Genomic DNA, 23,448 nt, shown 5'->3' on the forward strand with positions numbered 1-23,448 from the left:
CGTGTCACTGGCGACAGGCACAACTCTGATCTGACTCAGCACTGAGCCGTTCCCTCGTGGCATGCGGACCAACATTAATTAGCTACGGAACTTGGGGAAGGATCCCCAAAACTATAAAGCAAAACAAACAAAACCACACAGACACCCTGAGATCACAGCAATGTTTTAAAACTCACGTTGGGGGCTATCTGGCAAGTTCTAGGCTTGTCTTGGGACTTGGGCAAAATAAAGAATTAAGGGGGAAATTGAAGTCATGGCAGACAATGTGTGCTTACAGAGCAGATATCCTGCTAACATTCTTAATGAAATCAAGGGTGAGTAAAGTACCAACGGTAGCGTAATACATCGTTGTAAAGGCATTTGCTTGGTACCGAGTGAGGGTTTGGCACAGAAGGGCAAATGATACCAAACGCACCACGGCGTGGCTGTTTCTGCTGAGGTTCCACAAAAAGCAGTGCTGTGCACGCGATTTCATAATTTTATCAGTGGCCTGGAAACACAAAAAGTTCTGTTTTCGTTCCTTCTAAGAGAATGGGGGACTCCAGGCTGGGGAAGCTGTGGCTCTGAAAAAGTCTTGAACAATCAATTTAATGTGAATTTTCAGTTCCTGCTGGGCCAGTGCGATCTTCAGCTGTATACATGGGGGAAATGTATAAACGTGGCATTACTTCTGTAGCGCACACTGATTCCCTAGAGCTGTTACTGGGATATTTGTCTAGTTCGTGTATCTGGTGTTGGTGGCAAGAAGTCTTGGAGAACAGTCAGAGAAGAACCTGGAGATGGTACACGGGAGTTGATAGTGGCTTTAATGACTTGTTTAAAGCAAGCATATGGGCTAGAGAACCTTAATTAAGTAATTTCGGCCTTGAAAATGGCAAAATCTCCCAAGTGGAAAAGTTCCTGCTAGCTTCTATTTACAATTAGCAATTATAATTCATATTTTATTATTCGCTTCCTTGGCAGCAGATCTCTGCCCCAGCAACTAGCATGAGCTAATACAGCTCTCAGCAGCCACCAAACCAGAATCCCAGCATGGCAAGGGTTGGCAGGGCCCTCGGGAGCTCACCCAGTGCCACCCCCCTGCCCAAGCAGGCTCACCCAGAGCAGGGGGCACAGGACAGCGTCCAGGTGGGGGTTGAATATCTCCAGAGAAGGAGACTCCACAGCCCCCCTGGGCAGCCTGGGCCAGGGCTCGGGCACCCTCAGAGTCAACAAGTTCTTCCTCCCGTTCAACTGGAACCTCTTGTGCTTCAGTTTGTGCCCATTGCCCCTTGTCCTGGTGCTGAGCACCACTGAGAAGAGTCTGGCTGATGCCTTCTAGGTCGGCGCAGTAAAAGGGCTGTGGCTGTCTGAGGGAAAAGGGCAGTTAGTGCTTCTCTGCAGCCCTGCTTTTCAATTAAACATGAGTTTTACAAAACGGGGTTGATATCAGAGCGAACTTGCAGCCTCGTGTCACTGGCTACAGGCACAACTCTGATCTGACTCAGCACTGAGCCGTTCCCTCGTGGCATGCGGACCAACATTAATTAGCTACGGAACTTGGGGAAGGATCCCCAAAACTATAAAGCAAAACAAACAAAACCACACAGACACCCTGAGATCACAGCAATGTTTTAAAACTCACGTTGGGGGCTATCTGGCAAGTTCTAGGCTTGTCTTGGGACTTGGGCAAAATAAAGAATTAAGGGGGAAATTGAAGTCATGGCAGACAATGTGTGCTTACAGAGCAGATATCCTGCTAACATTCTTAATGAAATCAAGGGTGAGTAAAGTACCAACGGTAGCGTAATACATCGTTGTAAAGGCATTTGCTTGGTACCGAGTGAGGGTTTGGCACAGAAGGGCAAATGATACCAAACGCACCACGGCGTGGCTGTTTCTGCTGAGGTTCCACAAAAAGCAGTGCTGTGCACGCGATTTCATAATTTTATCAGTGGCCTGGAAACACAAAAAGTTCTGTTTTCGTTCCTTCTAAGAGAATGGGGGACTCCAGGCTGGGGAAGCTGTGGCTCTGAAAAAGTCTTGAACAATCAATTTAATGTGAATTTTCAGTTCCTGCTGGGCCAGTGCGATCTTCAGCTGTATACATGGGGGAAATGTATAAACGTGGCATTACTTCTGTAGCGCACACTGATTCCCTAGAGCTGTTACTGGGATATTTGTCTAGTTCGTGTATCTGGTGTTGGTGGCAAGAAGTCTTGGAGAACAGTCAGAGAAGAACCTGGAGATGGTACACGGGAGTTGATAGTGGCTTTAATGACTTGTTTAAAGCAAGCATATGGGCTAGAGAACCTTAATTAAGTAATTTCGGCCTTGAAAATGGCAAAATCTCCCAAGTGGAAAAGTTCCTGCTAGCTTCTATTTACAATTAGCAATTATAATTCATATTTTATTATTCGCTTCCTTGGCAGCAGATCTCTGCCCCAGCAACTAGCATGAGCTAATACAGCTCTCAGCAGCCACAAAACCTTGGACCTCTTGGGCTTTCCCGTACGGTCCTGATCTGCTCCATCTCCTGGCCAGGTCCTGGTGTCTTCTTTTAGCTTAGCAGCCTTCTCCCTGAAGTCAGCAGAAGGTGTTCTTGAGTAGAGACGAAGGATTTGGCTGAGAAAGTTTTCTTTGCGCGCAGCCTGCTCGTTGCGGCGGCTGTAGATGGCGCGTTTCTTGCTTGCGTGTCATGCTACTCAAGCGTTTAATTGTGTGATTACTGATACTCTGAATTAATGTGCTTTAAATAGCAGTTTGAAATACCTCCAAAACAAAAATAGCATAGTTATTGTTGTCGTTTTCATCTTTTATGAGTAAATAACTGCATGTTTCTATGTGACTTTTTTTTTTTTTAAGGGAAAACCAGCAATGCTTTTATCTTAAACACGTCGTGATCCATTGCTGAGGGAGGGAGGGGAAAAATCAATGTGGTTTGTAAAGAAACAACCTGACAATCTAATATCTGTTATTAGAATCCCACACGCTTTGGGATGTCACATACTTTCCAGTTTAACGATATTTGTGCAGTTCTGAAGAATTTGTGCAATTTATGAAGAATTCAGAACCGTCAGGAAAGCGGTTATAGTACACGATGGTAAGCTCGTTGTGGTTTTGTTTCAGCTGTTTGCTTCTAACGTGGAAGGAAAGAGTTCTCCCAGCGAAGTGTTGGTCTGTACAACAAGCCCAGACAGGCCAGGACCTCCCACCAGACCCGTCATTAAGGGGCCAATAACGTCTCACGGCTTCAGTGTGAAGTGGGGTAAGCCAGTTCAGTTTGTCACACTGGAGCTTTTTTGGGTCATAAAAAATGCAAATAAAATTACGTCAACATGTATCAGAACTTTGGTTTTTCATGCTGCTTCTCAGTCCGAAGTTGAATGTAGTTGGAGAGCTTGGCAACTTAATTTTTTTAATATTTTAAAAGCTGTGTAGAGGCTCTTATGTTTTCAGAATCAAAAACGTTGCTTGCTTTTATTGACTAACTTGCACTCAAGTGCATCTCCAGGCTTTTCACCTTTCATTTCATGTCCCACTGCAGCATCATTCCAGCTGCTGCTTCATCGATGGGGCAAGCCTTCATGCCTCATCTTTCGATGCTTTTTCCATACATTTTGTCTGTAGCATCATTATACAGCCGCCTTATTCAGCACTGAAAACTGCTGCCCACTTCTGCTGTAGATACCGTGGTGCTGGTGTGGGGGTGAAGGAGCAGAATCAGAAACAAGCTCTGTAATCTTTCTGTTACGTTTCACTCCTAATCTTGATTTACTAACAGGGCAAAGTGAAACCCTGGCAGGGGTTGCCCAGAGAGGGGGTGGAGGCCCCATCCCTGGGAACATTCCAGGCCAGGTTGGCCGGGGCTGTGAGCAACCTGATGTGGTTCAAGGTGTCCCTGCTCCTGCGGGGGGGTTGGGCTGGGTGACCTCTAGGGGTCCCTTCAACCCCAAACATTCTATGATTCTATGATAACATTGCCTTATTTCTTCAGATCCTCCACAGGATAATGGTGGTTCAGAAATCCTCAAGTACCTGTTGGAAATTTCTCAAGGAAGTCCAGAAGGTAAACTCGAAACAAGTTTTCTCCATTTCAATCCATTATGGCTACTATAAAGTCGTACTGACCCTTTGGGCTATCACTGTTATTATCCTTAATGCACTAATGCTGCACATCTGCTTGAAACCAAGTTACCTACTTGCAGGATTCCTGGGAGAGTTTGGTCAGAGTTTGGAGAGGTTTTGTTGTATTTTTTTTTTAACAGACGTTCTTTAGCTCCAAGACTGGTGGAATTGTACGTTATAGGGCTGAACCTACTGTTTGATTTGATATTTTTAGTATATTTTAGAAATATTTCTATTTGTAAGTGCATATATATTTGTATATGTGTCTGTGTATATGTTTGTCTTTAAGGGAGAATAATAGTCGTAGTAATATTAACACTAATGACTTTCCTGAAATGTTTCATTTGTGGAAGACCACATTAAGGATTTTCTTTCCTCCTAGACCCTGGTAACCTTCTGGCATTATACTTCTCTAAACTTGGATATATCTCATTTTTTTTTAGCAAATCAATGGGAAGTGGCATATAGTGGATCGGCTACAGAATATACCTGTACTCACTTGAAACCAGGCACTTTGTATAAACTCCGGGCATGCTGTATCAGCACTGGCGGACACAGCCAGGTAAGTATTATTTAACAATAAGGACTATTGGGTTTATATTTTTCAGAGATTTATCCGCTATTTTTGGTAAAAGATTTCTGCTTTAAAAAGAAGGTGAATATTTCTCCTGGAGCACAGTAAAGCTGTGCTGATTGCAGTTAATGTTGCAAGTTGCTGAATTTTAGAAGGCTTCTATGTGTACCTGATGGGGTTTCTTTCAGGCAAATTGCAATTTAGTGAGATTCGGTTTCCTCAGAACCAATCTGTAGGTGTTTATACTTACGCTAGAAAAGACCATCGGATTTATCTGATCTGGCCACTTGCTTGAGCAAGACCCCAGACACTGGTGTACGTGAGCCCGTACTGACCAAAGCTGGTGAGTGAGGATGCAGTAGGGGTTGTTTGCCGTAACCGTTAAATGTGGCTGAAATCTTTGAATTTTGGGGTTCCATTTTCCAGCCACTGATTTCTGTCATTCCCTTCTTTGATTTAACATCATTTCAGTACCTACGCTTTCATTCCTCCTGCTTTGATTTTTATTTTTTTTTATATGATGGAGTACTTTAGGCCTTGATATTGTTTTAAAACCAAGGAAAATTAAAATAGAGAACCCCAGAACATCAGCCATCAAAATTTCCTGCAGTTTTCAGTATGCTAATGAAAGCACTCTCTTAATTGCATTTGTAAGTACCATGTTCAATAGCATCTCCTATCCTTTATTGTTTATATACATTTCTATTAAGTGGTTGCTGTAGGAACCAATTTCTTGTGCCACTTAGTAATGCTGCCTCACTTTGTGGGCAGTAATCGTACCGGAGAGCTAACTTCAGCTCCTTTCTCTTCCAGTGTTCTGAAAGTTTACCTGTCCGTACGCTCAGTGTTGCACCAGGTCACTGCCGGCCGCCAAGAGTTTTGGGGAAGCCGAAGCACAAAGAAGTACAGCTGCAATGGGGTGAGCCGTCCGAGCATCTCACTGTTGAATAGCTTTGATCTTGATGGTTACTTGCTGAACTTGCCTTAGCTTTTATTTCTGTTGCTAGACCTTGTGAAAAGTTGCAGTGTATTCCGTTCGGTGGGAGGTGCAAAGCAAAAGTCCAGTGAAGTCTGTGCAAGTCAGAAACGCAACTTCTCATGGACTGCTGTGGCTCAGGATTGAGTTTCTGAACTTTGTTCGGTGGGAGGTGCAAAGCAAAGTCCAGTGAAGTCTGTGCAAGTCAGAAATGCAACTTCTCATTGACTGCTGTGGCTCAGGATTGAGTTTCTGAACTTAGCCATCCTCCAGCGCTCCTTTAGGCCTGATACTGTGCTCCTGTTTTTGTTTTAGTTAGGACCTGTCATTATGTCAGGACTATAATGTATCGCCTGTATTAGAATATCTATCCTTTTAATGCAGAAACACCATGTGATTCAAGATCTTTTTTTTACTCCTTTGCAATATGGACTTAGCAGAAATGTTTTGCTCCTTCTAATAAAGGACTTGTCTTGTAAATTTGAGTTAGAACATACTGCGGATTTGGGTGGCATTTAAGCCCTGATCCACAGTATAACACACACAATCCCTTGGACACCTGTAATTTTGCAAAGGACTTGGACCACGGACATGACACTAAACCTGTGAAAAATGTAGATTTTTTTCAGAATACAAAGTACATAACAGTATCCAACAGATTTTTTTTCTTTACTATGATAATCTTGCAGCATCCAAGATTCTTTGTGGCATCATTCGTTAAGCTAAATTCGAGAGCAGTACCTTTTCTGACTGACACCTATATCTCAACACCAGTATAAAATATTCACCTGTGCATCCGAGCTACCACGTTGTTTCCTGGGAGACTGTACCCCTTATGGTGGAGCACTGCTTTTCAGAACCCCGGGCAAGTTGATTCTATGGTACTGGCTTGTAAGTCAACATGCCAATATTAGCAAATGTATTGTTTTCATGGGGAAAAAGGTGCCCACAGCAAAGCAGGTACAGGCACAGGAAACAAATTCAGTTTCCCCAAAAGCTGTTATTCCAAGGGAGGCGCTGGGTTCAGATCATCGTACAGAGATTTAGAATCCCATAAATGTTAGCAGTGTGACTAATCAAGTTTAAGGATGGTAGTTCATACTTTTATTGGCTGTTAATGGGGCTTTGCCAGAAATCCCATGTGTAAGGACTGGGTTTGGAGTGTACATGGCCCACCTCAGCCTGTGTCCAACCATAGCCAGCAGCCAAGATGGGTCAGACAGCCACCATGTGCCTCCTGTTTTCTCTCTGTCCCAGAAAGGGCGTATTCATAGAATCATAGAATGTTTTGGGTTGGAAGGGACCCCTAGAGGTCATCTAGTCCAACCCCCCTGCAGCGCTAGTCCCATTCTTCATTCAGTTTTCTCTACATTTTCTCCTGTCTCACTGACCACGCCGACTTTGATATTGGGGAAAAGAAGCAGAGTTGCTTTTTTACATCCTTGGAAGAGGATGGTACCTACTGTGTTCTGCCTAAAAAGTAGCTGGGCACCTCCTGGCATCAAACACAGCTTCCCAGGGTGACAGATCATTGCTGGTAACTTTGGCTATGAGTAATTTTGTACATTTGGTTTCAAAATGTCAGTCATGTACAAGGATGAGATATTGCAGGTAAGGTATCGATCAAAGAGGAAAATAATTGTTGAGAGTATATACGTGTCACTGTTGTGTGTATAGATGTCTACATATATACATAGTCTACATATATATTTCTGTGGTATGTGAAGTAAAAAATTCATCTTCCCGGCACATGCCCTTACGTTATTAATGAATTATATGATTTCTTTCTAGATGTCCCTCCATCAGAAAGTGGCTGTCCCGTCTCAGAGTACAGTGTAGAAATGACAGAACCTGAAGAAGTTGTCTCTGAAGTGTATCATGGGCCTGATCTGGAGTGCACCGTCGGCAACCTTCTTCCTGGAGCAACGTATCGGTTCAGAGTGAGAGCTCTGAACGATGGGGGGGTACGTGCAGCGTGCCGGAGCGTGCTTGGGCTTTTGGTCATTGGAGGTGGTACTGTGCCTCAGATGGGCGATTCTGGGAGGTGATCGTGTGGGCGCTGGGGATCAGGAAGGTGAAAGGGAGACGGGCGAAAGAAAATCCGATGAGAAAAGTGTAAAGGAAGTTTTGAGGAAGGGCTGCAGTTTTGAATCTGGTACTCTCTTAAAAGGAGATTTGAGGTACTAATGTGATTTGACAGGCCAAAATCAGCTGGACCAAAATGTGCAAAATGCCTGCTAAAAGTCCTGTCTGCTTGCAAGGAGGAATCAAAAGTCCTGTCTGCTTGCAAGGAGGAATCAAAAGTCCTGTCTGCTTGCAAGGAGGAATCTGTTTATTCCACTGCCACTGCATTCCTTTTTTGTTTTAAATCATAACTGTGTAAAAACAACATTTCACTCAGGTATTGATATATTTTTGAGGAAAGCTTGCTTTCGTAATGGTTTTTTTCATTTTAATTTGAAAAGCATACATGCTTTATGGATAAGATGATTTTTTTTTTTTTTTTTTGTTATATGATTTCCTTGGAAGATGCACCTTCCCAAATACATGATCAATTCTATCTGGTGTCCACAGAGATCTGTTGAAAGATCTTGTTGATGCCCTGAGGTTTGGGTTGGTTCTGCTTGCCTTTGTGAGAGCACCTTTCCAACAGCTTTTTATAAAGGTAGCCCCAGGACAGTACACGGATATTGAGGTGCTTGTTCCCAGGAAATCTTGATGCCAAACGTAACATAGAGATTTAAAGTTATTCACTTACAGGGAGAAGTTCCTGTTAAAAACTTAACTTAGGTAATAGAAAAATATGCGAGACTGTTAAACTTTTTTGTCTTGAAAATATCCACTATTTTGTTTTTGTGAAAAATTAATTAAATACACATGGAAGGATTGGATTTGCTTGCTGGAATGAAAACAGTTGCCTATCTGGTAGCTTTGGATATATGATACCTTGACTACTTCTTTTTTTTTTTTTTTCCTCTTTTTTTCTTTTTTTTTTTTTTCTTCCCCCCCCTTTTTTATTTTTTTTGGCAAAACAGCATTTGAAGTTGTGAAGCATTTCTAGTCCCACCCTTTGTTAAATGAGGGGGCCGTTTTTGATTCAGTTGGGGTTTTTTGACCAGGTACAAAATGGGGAGGTGGGTTCTTCACCAGATGCAATCACCTTTCATCCTCCCTTTAGGTAAAGAAAACCTCTCCTATGAGGCCAGGCTGGGAGAGTTGGGGGTGTTCAGCCTGGAGAAGAGAAGGCTGCGGGCAGAGCTGAGTGCGGCCGGTCAGGGCTTAAAGGGGGCCCAGAGGAAAGGGGGGGACAAGCTTTTTAGCAGGGCCAGCTGGGACAGGACAAGGGGGGATGGCTTTAAACTGAAGCAGGGGAGGTTTAGACTGGATCTAAGGAAGAAATTCTTTCCAGTGAGGGTGGTGAAACCCTGGCAGGGGTTGCCCCGAGAGGGGGTGGAGGCCCCATCCCTGGGAACATTCCAGGCCAGGTTGGATGGTGCTGTGAGCAACCTGATGTGGTTCAAGGTGTCCCTGCTCCTGCAGGGGGGCTGGGCTGGGGTCCTCTAGGGGTCCCTTCCAACCCAAAACATTCTATGATTCTGTGAAAACAGCAGAAGTCAATGAATGAGGTTATTTAAGTGTGCATTCTTTGCAATTCAAACAAATCACCTTTCTCCGTAGCACCGATCCTGACGCATCTCTGCTGAGAGGTTTTCTGGAGTTCATAATTTCAGTGTTGCTCAGCCTTTGTAGTGGCTCTTTTTTTTTTTTTTTTTTCTTCCCTACTTGCTAGTGTTGCATTCCAAAATAAGTAAATACCAGTGCTTTTCCTCTGATTGCTTCCAGCAAAGTTCCTTTGTTCTGGAGAATGGTTTCTAATTAGCTTGGGGATGTACTGAACAAACTTCATTATCCCACTCAAGCAGCCTCAGACAGGGTATTTCCACCGCTATCTCTCTCCTGTCCTCCACTCCTGGCTGGAGCCAGTTTTCCAGGCTCTTGAAATTTGTCTTTTCTTTTGCTAATATGCATTTAAATTATTCTCCTGCCAAGGGCTCAAAAGTTGTTGGAGCCATTGGCTTTGCAGCCTGCAGAGCCGAGCCAGACGTGGCGTGTGCCGTTAGACTCCCAGGCTGGGCTCTGCCACGTGCTGTCCTATTAGAATTAACATGTGGCAGACATTTTATATAAAAGAAGCTGGATTTGGAACTCCAAATATGTGCTTTACTGTTGCCGTGCTCCGCGAGAAGCCGGTCGTGCCAGGCTACGGCACAGACATGCGAACGCGTGACTTGAAGGTAAGGTCGAGGGACACAAACTGTTCCTCGGTTACTCTGCTGCTGAGCCCACGTTCTCACTCTTGGGTAAATTTGGAGGTGGCTTACGCTTGCATGGGCACTCACCACTGCGCAGGAGGGAGTACGTGCTGTCTGCTCGTACCTGGGTTTGCCTCACGTTTTAACTTTGCAATAATTTATGTGGTCTCATACTGAACTCTGGTGCCGAAAGCCTGGTCTGTCTTTGAGCAAGTTTATTGCACTGAAAAGGGTTTCTGTGTGCTGTTCTTGAAAAAACCTTTGAGAAATTGTGCGATGGGTCTATGTCTATATATTAACGTACAGGCACCTTGCTCCCCTCTAGTACGGGCCATATTCAGAAGCTACAGAAGTCACCACGGCCGCAGGACCGCCTGGCCAGTGCAGAGCACCTTCCCTCTCCTTTCTCTCTGACACACGTGTCCTCGTAAGCTGGGAGGTAAGTCAGATCCCCTGATTGTTTAATTTCCATCTTGCTTATCCAAATTAATATGGTCACCACTAAACTTGAACGCTAGCTTGAGAGCTGCTCACTGGTTTGGAACTTTTTTTTTTTTTGTGCAAGAAAACCCTATGCAGAAACTCTTCAGCTGTAGAAAAAATCATCTTCTCTACTTTTCTCTTTGAAGAATTACATAAAGTTGATCATGAGTCATCTGAACTAGGATTGAGACACGAGACCTCCTACGCTGGCGTCAGATGATAGAGCGCTGGTCGGGTAGAAGTGCTCTCTGCAGGCTTTTAGCATGTCGGAGTGTCCTGGGTGGAATTGTGAAGGCAAATATTTGATTTTTGGCTGAAGCTGGAGTCTCTGATATGAAATTAACTCTCCACAAATGCTTATGGTGTAGGGCTTTTTCCTCAAAAATTGTTTGCCTCTTTCCCAAATATTTACTTCTCTTTTAGTTTGTGTGTGTTCCTTCTCCAGGATCTTAGACACTGGACTCTTAAAGTAACTCTTTGCTGAAACGCAGAAGGGTCGATTGGTGTCATTAAAAAAAAGTTATGTAATTAAGGCAGAAAGGAAAGGACATTGTCATAAATAACGCTGTGATCTGGAGCGATGGGGCTGTAATTCTGCCATGGACTTGCTTTGAAAACCCAGCAGCCGTTCCAGCCCTGGCTCTGTCGGGTCCCTCCGCAAAAGGATGCCCTTGTTGAGACAGAAGTTATTAAAGGTCACGGGATGCTCAAATAGACTGTGCTAACAACATGCCTAGATACAAGCGTAATCTGAGTTTAATTTTATAACGAAACGGGGCAGTTTGGGGGCATTTGTTAATATTGCAACATTTTGTGACGCTCGGCTAGAAGTCGCTCTGGAGCTTTTAAATGTTATCTCTGAAGCGAGCGTATGGACAGGCATTTGCTCTCCCCAGCGGTGAGCAAGTGCAGAAGCATTTCTGGTAGGCTCTGTATTTATATGCTGGATATATTTGTTTATTCTAGCTAAAAATGAAGCTGTGGCAGGTCTAATGTGGTTTGAAATGGTTATGTTCTCTTAAAGAGCCTATCATTTTTTGGCTGATAGGAATACGGAGGACAAACAGCAAAGGGCCATGGAGTTGTTTTGTCTGGCTAGGGAGCACTGTGGTGCCCACTGTGCCTTTTTTGACACATTATTTTAAAATGCTGGCTTAGCAATTTGTGAATGCTCCTACTAAATTAGGGGGATGGCTCAGAGGCAGAGCTAGCCAAGCCCACGTGCAGGGTGGTCACTGCGGCGTGCAGCGACGATCTGGACCCTTTTACTGCCAATGAGACCTTGCGTGCCATAATCCCAAAGCCTTTGCCATATCCTAGACCACACTTCGGCACCTAGAGCAGGAATTCCCCGAGCCGCTTCAGTCCACACCATACGGCTCTAGGTAGTGCCAGTAAAAATATTTTTGTTTGGGAACCATGTTATGCCTGCACTAGCTCATCTCCAGCAAATTCAGGTATTGATTCTGTGTTCAACTAGGCTTCAGGATGATAAAGGGATTGCTGAGGACATACGGATCCCGTAGGAGTCTTTTTTGTAGATGTTAACAGACCCAGATCCACACTCTGGTGTCCCATACTGGGACCACTAGCTTGACGGGTGACTTTCACTGAAAACCTGGGATGAGCTCCTCGCTTGCTGAGGTTATTCTTTTCTCCGTAACGTGAGGGACTGCTTCAGGCTGGAAGGCAGCTCTCCCAGGGCTGTGTTTTGATTGCTCAACTAGACTGCACTAGATTGATGGGATTTTGCGTTCTCCATGGTTGTGCTTCTGCCAAGCCAGTGGAGAGACAATTTATTCCTGAGAACCCTGATGAAAAGCAAAGGAGCCGCGTCCACTTTCTCATTTCTCTGAATTTCTATCAGATAATTTTTGTGCAGAATTGGCCTGTTTTGGTAACCTATTAGGGAACACTAATTCAGTGCATTTATATTTGCAGCAGTAATGGTGTATTAATGTAAAAATAAGGGTTGGTTTGGGGTTTGTTTTTTTTTCCCCCCATATACCTTATTCCTTACCCAGTGAAACACAGAGATCTGAAGTGCTCGTTTCTGAATTGAACCACATAAATATTTGTCTTGCAGAGTCCTGAATGTTCTGGTGCTGACATCTCTGAATACAGATTAGAGTGGGGAGAAGATGAGGAATCTCTACAGCTTGCATATAACGGCACGGATACCTGTTTTGAAATCGGTGAATTGTCAGCGGCAGCGCATTACTGCTGCAGGCTACAGGTATGGAACTTGGGAGGTTTTGCCTGCGTTGCAATCGAAGATGTAAACAGAGTTTCCTTCCACTGGGTTTTTATTTTTATCGTTGGCTACTGTGAAGTTCAGCGCTCTGTCAGTCAGAGGGAATGTACATTTATTTTAAATAATGCCGACTGTTGCTATATAACGGAACAGTTTAGATCCTACACAACTCAAAGTGATAAACAAGGGAGTTGGTGTAACTCTAAGCTCTCGAAAATTGCTCTCACGTATCATGTGGTTTATTTTCGGTGAGTAATGCTTTTAACAGCCACCTTGCCCTCTGACATTAAAACAAAATGATGATGTTTTAGACAATTTCCCCCCCAAAATAATTTTTTCTTGGTGGTGAGATGTAAACAACATCTACCTCCCAACTGGATGTTGAAGATTCCCCTAGCTTAAATAATAAACTTCAACATCTGTTTCATTTATCAAATAAAGCAAACCAGCTGAGTAGATTCCTGGGTATACAGGAGATGGCAGCTGCCAGAAAGCGAGTCCTCATCTTTACCGTTTTGTCTCTTAGATTTGTGAGATTGGATCTCATGTAGAGGCTCTGTGTGATTTGTTTTTCTTTGATCTTTCTCCCCTATTTTCAGTAAAAAGTAACACTTAAAATATATTCCTTTTATATATATATATATATTCATAACAGCACTTTTTCTCCTTCATGTCCACTGAAAAATAAATGGAAAGTAAAGTGGGAATGAAGTAAAAATATTTTTGTCCAAGATACTATTCCATAAGATGTGTATGAAAACAGAACACCACCGCTAAAATCCAACCAAAAAGTTGTGTACCCACCCAGCTGGCAACATGTAGACCACCCAGGGTCGTTCCTTTGATCAAGGACAACATGCTTCTGTTGAGGGTTTCCTTCTTTTTTTTTTTTTTTTTTTTTTTGCGCAGGAGGGAAAGCATTCGGCACCCGCTGGGCGGGGGGGGACCGCGGGGCCGTTTCTGCGGTGAGCTGGAGGAGATTTTAATGTTAAAAATGGAAACGGCCAGCTCTATAGCATCTTTGATTTCGGGCGGGCGTTCATTTTGCATTACCTGCCACAAAAATGTTGCACAAACCTACCCAGGTTTTAACACAGCCATTAAATTTTAAGACAGCCAGCGTGCTTGAATCCATAGGTGGGGGTTAAGTGAAAGGCGCAGCAGCACCAAGATGTTTTATTGAAGTCCCTCAGTGACCCACGCGTTACTTTCTAGAGGGCTTCAGCCTGTAGGTCTGATCTGTGTATTATATGGAGACAAATTTGTTGTAAGATATACTGCAACATTTAAACAATTAAAATAAAGTATGTACAGCAAAGAAGGAAAGTTAAGTAGTTTCAGAAATTGTAGGGGTTTTTTTAAATAAAAAAGAGAATAAGGGCTGGTTTTCTTACTGTTGGCAGCTTTAACAGAAAAATCTTTTACTTTTCAAAAAGAAGGATTCCCCAAACCACATTTACTCTGCCTTTAATAAACACACAGTATTGCCCTCTCAATCTACAGTAACTCAATAAAAAGAGAGACTTGAGGAATCGGGCATATACATCTGCAGGGCAGACAATTTGTGTTTACTGTTGCTCAACATTTTTTCCTGTAATGAATATTCCTGAAAACAATTGTGGCTTCTGCAAAGGGAAATACTGAGTCATTTTGGGGGGAGGTATCCAGGAAGCAAAGAGGAATGAAATTCCCATCAGTTATGGTGATGAGATTGGCCAATAAGGCAGATAAAAGCATCGCTAAAAATAAATTGCTTGGAGCAAGATACAGATTGCCGAACACTGGTTTAGAGGCAAGACAAATAAAATCATTGGCAGACCACAAAACAAGGCTCACTTCTAACAGCTCTAGGAGCGCCTCGCTAAATAGAAGATGTCCCTGGAGCAGGATTTGTTTTGAAGGGCTTTTTAAAGGCTGACAAATCTAACTTTATTATCTCTTTTTTCAATTGAACAAAACACCTCCTGGAAAAACAGAACCCATGTTTGTGTATTATGCATAGCAGAAATAAGGTTTTTTCACTACAGTTAAGCGTAGGTAAGAAATCAAAGAGTTGTTCGACGCGTCCTTTCCTTGCCATCGTAGTCCTACTGGCAACACTGCAACCCCGGGTTTTCTAATTAGTTGTTATCTGGTAATTTGAAATCTGGGCTCAGTTTTCAAAATGCAAAGGAAATGTGGATGATGGATGATGCTGGGCAATGTCAAAAGATGCTTTTGAAGGTCTGGAGCTCCTGTAGCTCAGTCCATACCATAATATGCTCTCATGAGCTCTCCTCTTACCTTGTGGGCTAGTGGCGTGCTGGCCTGTTTCGGGAAGAACCCAGCTGGCAGATCAAGGGAAGGTGCTATTGCCATCGCCTGCCGTTCATGAGAACCTGGAGTGCTGGGTCCGGTTCTGCTCCAGGCAAAGGTGGAAATCGAGATGTTCAGATGAGATATCAAGAGAAAAGTTACCTGGGCGATTAAGGATTGTAACAGTGGTCCAGAGGGGCTGTGCAGTCTCCATCCTTGGAATTTTTCAAGACCCAACTGGACAAAAGCCTGAGTAACGTGGTCTGTGTTCAGCTTTGGCCCTGCTTGGGGTAATGGTTGGACGAGACATCCCACAGTCCCTTCCAGCCTGCGTGGTTCGGTGACGGTGTGCACAGGAGCTTACCATAATGCCGAGGAGGTCACGTCAGTCGTTTCCTAGGCTGTTCCAGTGCAACATAAACAGCATTTGCCGCTGACTGAGCATCGACCGATAGCAAACCAGGTCTGTACAATTGTGCAGTGCTGAGCTTGCAAAGACAACAGCCCCTGTAATTAATGAGCAGACGCGGGCCGGATTTTAAAACTTGGTTTCCACTGGGGTCTTGGATCTGCGAGTCAAGATGTGAACCTTGATAATTGTTTGCTCTTCTCTTTTGTGGGAAAAAAAAAAAAAATGAACTATGTGCTTTGGTGGTGGTTTGCTGGCGATTTGTGACTTCTGGGGAAATCTGAATCACAGACTTGACGCCGTGCTGAGTCCCTATATTCTTATATCAGGAACTTTTTTAGCATGAAATGAGCCACCCATCCTCTGAGTTAGGAACCAGCGTAGCCCTCAGCAAGCCAAACGCCCAGGGGATTTGTCCAGGGGAACTCCGCTTGCATAAAGATTTACACTCTGCAGAATACCAAGGATTTCACGGAGGGCGGCTCAGCAATTTCGGGTGGCCAATTTGCCGAACAACGCGATGTCACCTGTCGCTGACAGCATGACTCTGACGTTTTCCCTTCCTAAACAAAGTTTGCTGCTGATAAAAAGGTTCATGTTAAGTTTGATTAAATAGCTATTAGGGAAAAGAGAAATATTCTCCAATTTCTCTGACTCCAGTTTATCTGAGAGAGGCTCCTGAGTAACGAAGGGAGATATTAATTGCTCTGGTGCAGGTAGAGGCTATGAGTCATGTTTTCGAGACTAAGCCAGCGGTGCGTATCCTCTGAAGAGTCCACGCAACGTTTCCAGGCTGCGCAGTTCGTTATTACAAACCGATAGACATGTGAAAGAGAACATTCATCTTGCAAAACTATATTTTTAAATTTTTTTTTTAACACACAGGCTATTAACCAGTCAGGAGCTGGACCCTACAGTGACCTGGTAACCTGCAGAATCCCCGCGTCTGTGCCTGACGCCGTCTCTGCCCTCTCCGTGCTGGAGGATGAGCACGTGGATGCCTGTCAGCTCTCACCCTCTGTGTGCCTTGTACTGAACTGGGAGGAACCATGCAATAACGGAGCCGAGATTACGTCGTACAACATTGACCTGGGTGACGTCAGCATTCCGGTGGGAAATGTGACAAGTTACGTTATCGATGATTTGCTTCCAGAAACCTCGTACCGGTGAGTACAATTGTTTTGATACGGTACAGAGCAACCTAGGGAACATAGAAACCTGCAGTAATTCCTTTATCGAATGAATTGTGGTAGTTCACGTTCAAATACTTTCTCCTCTCCTTGCATTATCTCTGACCTTTCCTTCTTTTTAAGTTGCTCTGCTAAGGGAAGGTTATGCTGGTAGGTAAATAAATTGGAAAAATAGGAAATAACTAAAATGACAATGCAGCATCTCATGTTTTTTCAGATGCTTAGCAGTACTATTCCAGGGGTTTATATTATTAACTGCATTGATCCCTGGGAGGGGATAGCAATTTGCACACAATTACCTCGTATTTGTATAGCTACAGATATTTTTTTGTTTCTAGCGTAAGGAGATTAATTAAAAGATAATCTGAATTTAAAAACAACTTCTTTATATTGCTTCAGAGTCTTAAGTTTCTAAGTGGCATTGCCAAATTTTTATCATTATTTTGACGTTCAGGCTTATATGTTTTTTCCTTATTTGCTAATTAAAAAGAAAAAATTATTCCATGCAGGCAGTGAACAGCAATACAGCAGAAGATGTGACAAAAGTAATGCTGGTTTAAGTACTGTTCTAACAAAAACTGAAATCTGATTGCACAGTTCTAAAATCAGACATGGCACAGTCCTTCCGTAATATTTTGCTTTTTTTTGTATTCAAGGTCACAATCCTACAGGTCATGTAGAGTTTAAATGAAAAGTTCATTTCTCAAATTTCATCACGTACCCAAAAAAGAGAATTTCTTGTAGCAAGTAGACAAATATGTATACTAGAAGTTATTTAAAGCAAGGAACATGTATTGCTTGCATTGCCTGGTACAATGGTTCCTATCTTTGTCTGGAGTATCTAGGTTTTAAAACCATGTAATAAAAAAAAAATGTAGATTTATTAAAAAAATATATATACACACACCTCTGGCTATCTGAAAAGAAGAAGGTAAAATAGGAATTTGGGGATTCAGAACCCCTCCATGACAGATCACTCATGTAACTCCAGGCAACGTGTCTGCGTTACCCCTGTCTCCAGTTCTTTGGCTGGTAACGCTGGGATCCTTTTTGGCAAAGGCAGTAATGAAGGATAAGCTTTTTCTTGATTTCTGCTGTTTATTTAAGATCCTAATTTTGTGGCCAATTTAAGCTAGCGTTGCTGTCAAAGGAAGCCTCTTCCCTCCTTGTGTTGTCTTCTCTTTTGTGCCAGCGAAGCGCCATCACACCATTCCAGACTGGGAAAACTGGTCTTGTTGAAAACTAGCCATATTTTTTACCATGTAAATGGGTAGAGAGAAAGCAGCCATGCTGGCCTAAGCTAGCTAAAGGTATTTGTGAAAATACTGCACATGAATAAAGCAGCACATGGGTTTGAGCCAGCTCGGGTTGCTGTTGTCTCACTTCTGACCTGCCCCATCTCCATGTTCTCCCACGTTCCTCCCTCTCCACCTTGTATCAGCACTGGTGCTTATGTGATCTTACTCTAAGCTAGACCAGGGAACCTGTCGCGAATGAATTTGTGAATCCTGTTTCAAATCCGGTTCGCTACGCCAGTTTGTCGCAAACGAGTGACTTCATACAATTTGATTTAGTAGCAGTTAGAATTTATTTATGCCTTTACGGCAAATCAGAGGATTTGATTGCGACAATTTTAACAACATTCAATCGTCAGTCAATTAACAAAGTGATTCAACAAAATTAATCAAAACAGTGACTCAGTTACGGATTCGAAGATGGCAAGGTTCACTTTCTTACTGCATGGAAGAAAGACATGAAGGAAAATTAAATTACACTTGAGTGAGTAATTGAGGCTGGGGAAGGTGGGGGGGATGCACCACCACAGAACCCGACTGGTTGAAGACTAATCAAAAACCTAATGAAACTAAGAAATTTCTAACAGTTTGTCTATTGACTGGCTACCCAGCTGTGGAACTGCATCATCATTTCATGGTTGGACTTGATGATCTTAAAGGTCTTTTCCAACCTAAACGATTCTATGATTCTATCTTTGGGCAGTCTCGTACTCCCTGGTTTCTCCTGATGTGTTCAGTCAAGAGTCAGAACAGGTAAAGCAAAATGAGCCAAAAGTCAAGGCAGCCAGAATGGACCATCTAAATTCTTCCTTCTTCAGTCTCTTTTTTTTATCTGGTTCTTGGTTGCCTACAACTTCCTTCAGGGAAATGACTGAAATCTTCCTTCTTCAGTCTCTTTTTTTATCTGATTCTTGGTTGCCTACAACTTCCTTCAGGGAAATGTCCTTGGCTTCAAAGCCTAGAAATGGAGATATGGAATGAAAGGATGGGCAGGACGTTACTCTTCTTTATAAACATGCTGCAGTCTTGTCCGTGCAGCCCTTACTCCTGCTGCCATGAGAAGTGTTGTTACACTGAGATCATACTGGATTTTTTTTTTTTTTACATTCTTACTTCATGTATTTTGTAAAAAGCACCATATTAAATATATTTTCCATCAGGGAGTCTGCTTGTCTCTGATCCAAATGAAAAGGTTAAAGCAGAAGCGTTAACTGCAACAGTTTTAAATATTGTAAGACTGAGTTCCTACCAAAAAAAAAACCCCTACTGTGAGGAGCACGAACCGGTGGATGACTAATCAGAAGTAATAATATATGAAAGCTCTTTTCTTTAATAAAACAAGAGAAAGAAACCCCCAAATCTTATGCCTCATGCCTGTCAGGGAAGACAAGTGACTGCAGTTGAGCTGCAAAAGCACCTCATCTATAGTTGGAAGTATTTTTCTGCTAATAAAAATAGACGTGTCGCAGTGGTTTTGCTATCGATCAGTAACTCTCTCACTGATATTTCTTCTTCAAGCCTATCCTGACACCTGTCTTTCATCAGGGAATGTCTGTAGATGTGTCTGTAAGAAACATGTTTATCAAGCTGTATCCTAAACGGCGGGGGGGTTTTTGCCCCCCTTGTTTTAATCGGGCGAGTGTTTCAGAACATCACGGATCTCATTCTCTAAATTTGTTCACCAATGGTTTTTCTTTTCGTGTCAACTTTGTTTGACTCAACTAGCTCTTCTCTCAAGTGTTTATTCCCTGCTGTGTTTAAAAGCAGTGAATGTGTTTGCTTCCAGGCCTTGTTTTTCCTAGACTAAACAAGCCAAACACTACTGGGTTTGAGACTCTCAACTCTCTTGCCAAAGTTTCAGCAGAATTTGAAGTAAATCAGCAAAGGGCTTATATGTTTTAGTTGCATTGGAATTTCACTGTCAATATTTTTGTTTGAAATTTGTTTGTTTTGTTTGAAAATTGAAAGCAAATCTTGGTTATTATGAAGCTACCAAGTCCAAAATTGGAAAGGAACATTGTTTTGCATAGCGGTGTGATTCTAACAGCGTGTCTACATGTGTCCACCCTGTCAGAGTCGTTAGCTTAGGTCTGGCATTGCTCTGCTCTTCCAGCTTCTGTGTGGGAATGGCCATACATCAGCAACTCAAGTAAACACCAAGCAGAGTCCAGGCTCTTTGAGGAGGTGGGCTCGAAGCTGACAAGTTCGATGGTTTCTGTGTCTTAGTAGCAAATCCTGCTACAAGAAGGATTTGCATCCCAAAATACGTTCAAGGCAGGAGGAACTGGGGCATGCCTCTGCCGTGCTGGTAATGGCCAGCGTGGGGCTGATAGAATCATGGGATCATTTAGGTTGGAAAAGCCCTTTAAGTTCATCAAGCCCAACCGTTCCCCTGCCCCTGCCATCCCACCCCCAAACCCTGGCCCTAAGCACCTCGTCTGCCTGGCTGTTAAATCCCCCCAGGAGTGGGGACTCGACCCCTTCCCTGGGCAGCCCCTTCCAGTGCCTGACAGCCCCAAGGGGAAGGAATTGTTCCCAATGTCCAACCTAACCCTGCCCTGGCAGAACTAGAGGCCGTTTCCCCTCGTCCCATCTCCCGTTCCCTGGGAGCAGAGAAACCGCTTTCAAGGGAACTTCTCCAATGATTTGAGATTTCAAGAAGACTTCTCCAATGTCAGACACAGACCAACATTCCTGATGCAGAAAGCAGATGCCTTGCAAAAGCACCATGTAAACACGGTTGCTGGTGAGCAGCTGCAGAAATATGTCCGAATTCTGCAGTCTTTCCGCTTTATTGACGTAGCCATGAAGCTCTGGAAGCTCTGATTATAGGGTAATAATACTTGGACTGGTTTTCTGTGAACTGATGTAACTAGAAGTGAGTTAATAAATATTACACAGTAAATAAATATGCAACAGCAATAGAAATACCAAATTTCTGTTACACTTTGTTCCCAGGCTTCGCTCAACGCTTTCCGTGGTTAATTGTGCTGTGCTGTTGAGATACTTCACCTCAAAACAACTTCTGATTTTTAAGAATGCTTGCTTTCTTCTGAAGGTACATAGTTTACAGAAATACATAGTAGCCTTATTAAATTTTAATAGCGACACTTAATTTTAATTTGGTTTAGGAATAAAAATTCTAGGTGTTTTAAATTTCTAAACTGTATCAAGGAAAAGATCTTCCAAGATGAAGAGAGAAGCATGCACGTGGATGCTCAAGTTAGCAATGCCTAAGTGGGTTATGAAACAAAATCTATGCTTCTGAGGGTAAAACTAAGTCTCGTTCCAGCCCCAGAAGAGTGCGGTCTGAGGGGGGATCTGGGGGGCTGGCGTGCCCTGGGGGCTCCGTGTGATGATTGCCCCTCTCCTTTGGCCGGCTGCTGCTCCTCCCTTTGGAAGTCCGGGGTGTTTTAACCCCCCCAGGTTTCTGCAGGCGTGGGTATTGCAACTGGTGGCATTCCACTTCTGGGAACTAGCGAATCAACCTCTTCTCATGTCAGACTCTTAAGATTAATTCAAAAGTGATTTTTCAGTTAGTTGGAATACTAGACAAAGGATTTTGTGACCAATCTGAAAATAGCATCCTGTTTGGTCTGTTTATTTTTCTGGGTCAAGAATCTTATAAGAGAGAATGGTCCATTAATGATTTTTTTTTTTTTTAATGGTTTCTAAATTTGCCTGGTCCGATTTATTTTTTTGCTAAATGTTTAAAAGATGCAGTGGGAAAATGTGAGACCGAACACAAATATTATTGGTCCAGGGTCTGCAAGATTAGGTACTATCCCTAAATATAGTCTTTACATTTCAAAAAAACTACTTTCAAATTGTGATTGTCAGATTTTAAAATCACCTTTCCAAGACGGGGTTTGGGGTATTTTAACTTCGAAACTGTTAGTGAGAAAGTTGGAAGGAATTTGGAAAGTGGTTTTTTTGCAAGTGTTTTTGCATGTGTCTATACTACTTTTACACAAAAAAAGAATTGATTTTTCCCAGTATCAGTTCTGTAAACAGTAACTGGTGTCCACTTCGTCGTGGAAGTTACCTTACCCGCTATGGCCGTGCCACCCAGCTGGAAGGAGCTCGGAGTGTCGCAGGCTGGGGCAGGGACCGGAGAAAGCAGCTGGGCTGGAGCGAAGATGCCGCAGTACAAGGCATCCCCCACCGCCACGTGCTCTCCCTCCGCCCTGTGGTCCTCCTTTCTCCCCTTTCTTTTTCCCTTCTTCCTTCTCCCCTTCCCTGTGGACACTTCCAAGGCCTAATACCCATCGAGGAGACGCTGCTCTGGTTCAGAGGGAGGTGCGAGCTGGGTCTGGGTTACACCACCCTGCGCACAGAAAACCCAAAGCACTTGGTTGTGCCCCTCTGCCAAAGCTCGGGACCCGGGAATGGTAGCGGCAGTTTACAAAGAGTTTTATGGTGGTGTAATCGGCAGAAAAACCGTGGCCACATCCAGTCATGCTAGAGTGCAATAAATTCTTGCTTTCCCAGTATCATCGTTCATCTGGAATGATGCCCGTCTCTATTTTAGGGCTGAAGGATTTCCATCAGTCTCACTGTGCTTCAGAGGCAGAAGTGGGGGGTGGGCATATTTGTGTGTGTCGGAAGGTGGGAGCAAGAACTCCAGGCAGCAGATGAAGGCAACAGCAAAGGAGGGAAGAGGAAGAGACGCGGTTTTACCTTGTGCAAATACCTGGCCAAGGGGGGACAAGTAAAGGCAGGCGTATGTGCATGCGCATATTGAAAAGCACATCTGTCAGCTTCTGCTTAAGAAATGTGATGTGATGCTGGAGAGCGCTTCGTTTCAATCACTGCTTCTTTTCAAGTGTGGTAGCTGCTGTTTGGAAGTGAGGTAAAGTTACGATGCTTGAGGACAGGAGAGGCTTTGTTGTTAACCGGGACTTCAGATAATACAAAAGAGAAGCAAAAAAAAAAAAAAAAAAAAGCTGTGTACTCTAGAGCATGTTGCTGCAATCAATCTACAAAAAAGCGGTAGCATTTTGTAAGGTAGCTGTTACTGTTAATGTGCGTATGCTAATGGATAACTTGCCAGAATTCAGTGAAAATTCAGGCCGTTTTCACTTTTTTTTTTACTAGAAAGGCCATTAAATTCTAATGTAATGACTCTTCAGTCTGAAGCAACCAATAACATAATATGAAATAAGATCAATGCCTATATTAATTACTCTTCTTAAGATACTGAAAAAGCCTTTTGTTCTTTTTATGTCAAATACTTGTATGCAGCAGTTGAAGAGGAGGCTCCCACTAGGGCTTCCTTCATACCATCCACCCTTTGGGAGGAAGAGGATGAAATCGCCGTTGTGTAGTGTTGTAAGGTGGTCGGGATGCATTTCCCGCAGCCAAAAGGAAGGTTAAAAAGAAAATGCAGCTCCACGCCAAGCAATACTTTACCCTTGTTAATGGCGAGGTCAATACACAAAGGTTTAACCACACATTTACACACGACACAGTGTGTTCTTACAGTGTCCAATTACTTTAGCTGCCTCATCAGTTGATAAGGCTTTATTATTTTGCAATATATTTATTAATCG

The 23,448-nt window shown here is 43.2% G+C and overlaps 1 protein-coding gene across 1 annotated transcript in view; it reads left to right on the top strand.

The window, feature by feature from the left end:
* The window catches only part of FNDC3B (fibronectin type III domain containing 3B), a gene marked incomplete at its 5' end in the record, with an annotated part of 171,724 nt that overhangs the window by 119,746 nt on the left and 28,530 nt on the right, over positions 1-23,448 (top strand). Inside the window, 8 exons of the mRNA XM_009645787.2 lie at positions 3,109-3,247; positions 3,977-4,048; positions 4,551-4,669; positions 5,495-5,600; positions 7,449-7,621; positions 10,296-10,409; positions 12,540-12,689; positions 16,297-16,577. Coding sequence (XP_009644082.2) covers positions 3,109-3,247; positions 3,977-4,048; positions 4,551-4,669; positions 5,495-5,600; positions 7,449-7,621; positions 10,296-10,409; positions 12,540-12,689; positions 16,297-16,577 — 1,154 coding nt within the window. The remainder of the gene's footprint in view (positions 1-3,108; positions 3,248-3,976; positions 4,049-4,550; positions 4,670-5,494; positions 5,601-7,448; positions 7,622-10,295; positions 10,410-12,539; positions 12,690-16,296; positions 16,578-23,448) is intronic.

The sequence above is a fragment of the Egretta garzetta genome, unplaced genomic scaffold (assembly GCF_000687185.1).
Source record: "Egretta garzetta isolate BGI_Z169 unplaced genomic scaffold, ASM68718v1 scaffold429, whole genome shotgun sequence".
NCBI lineage: Eukaryota > Metazoa > Chordata > Aves > Pelecaniformes > Ardeidae > Egretta > Egretta garzetta.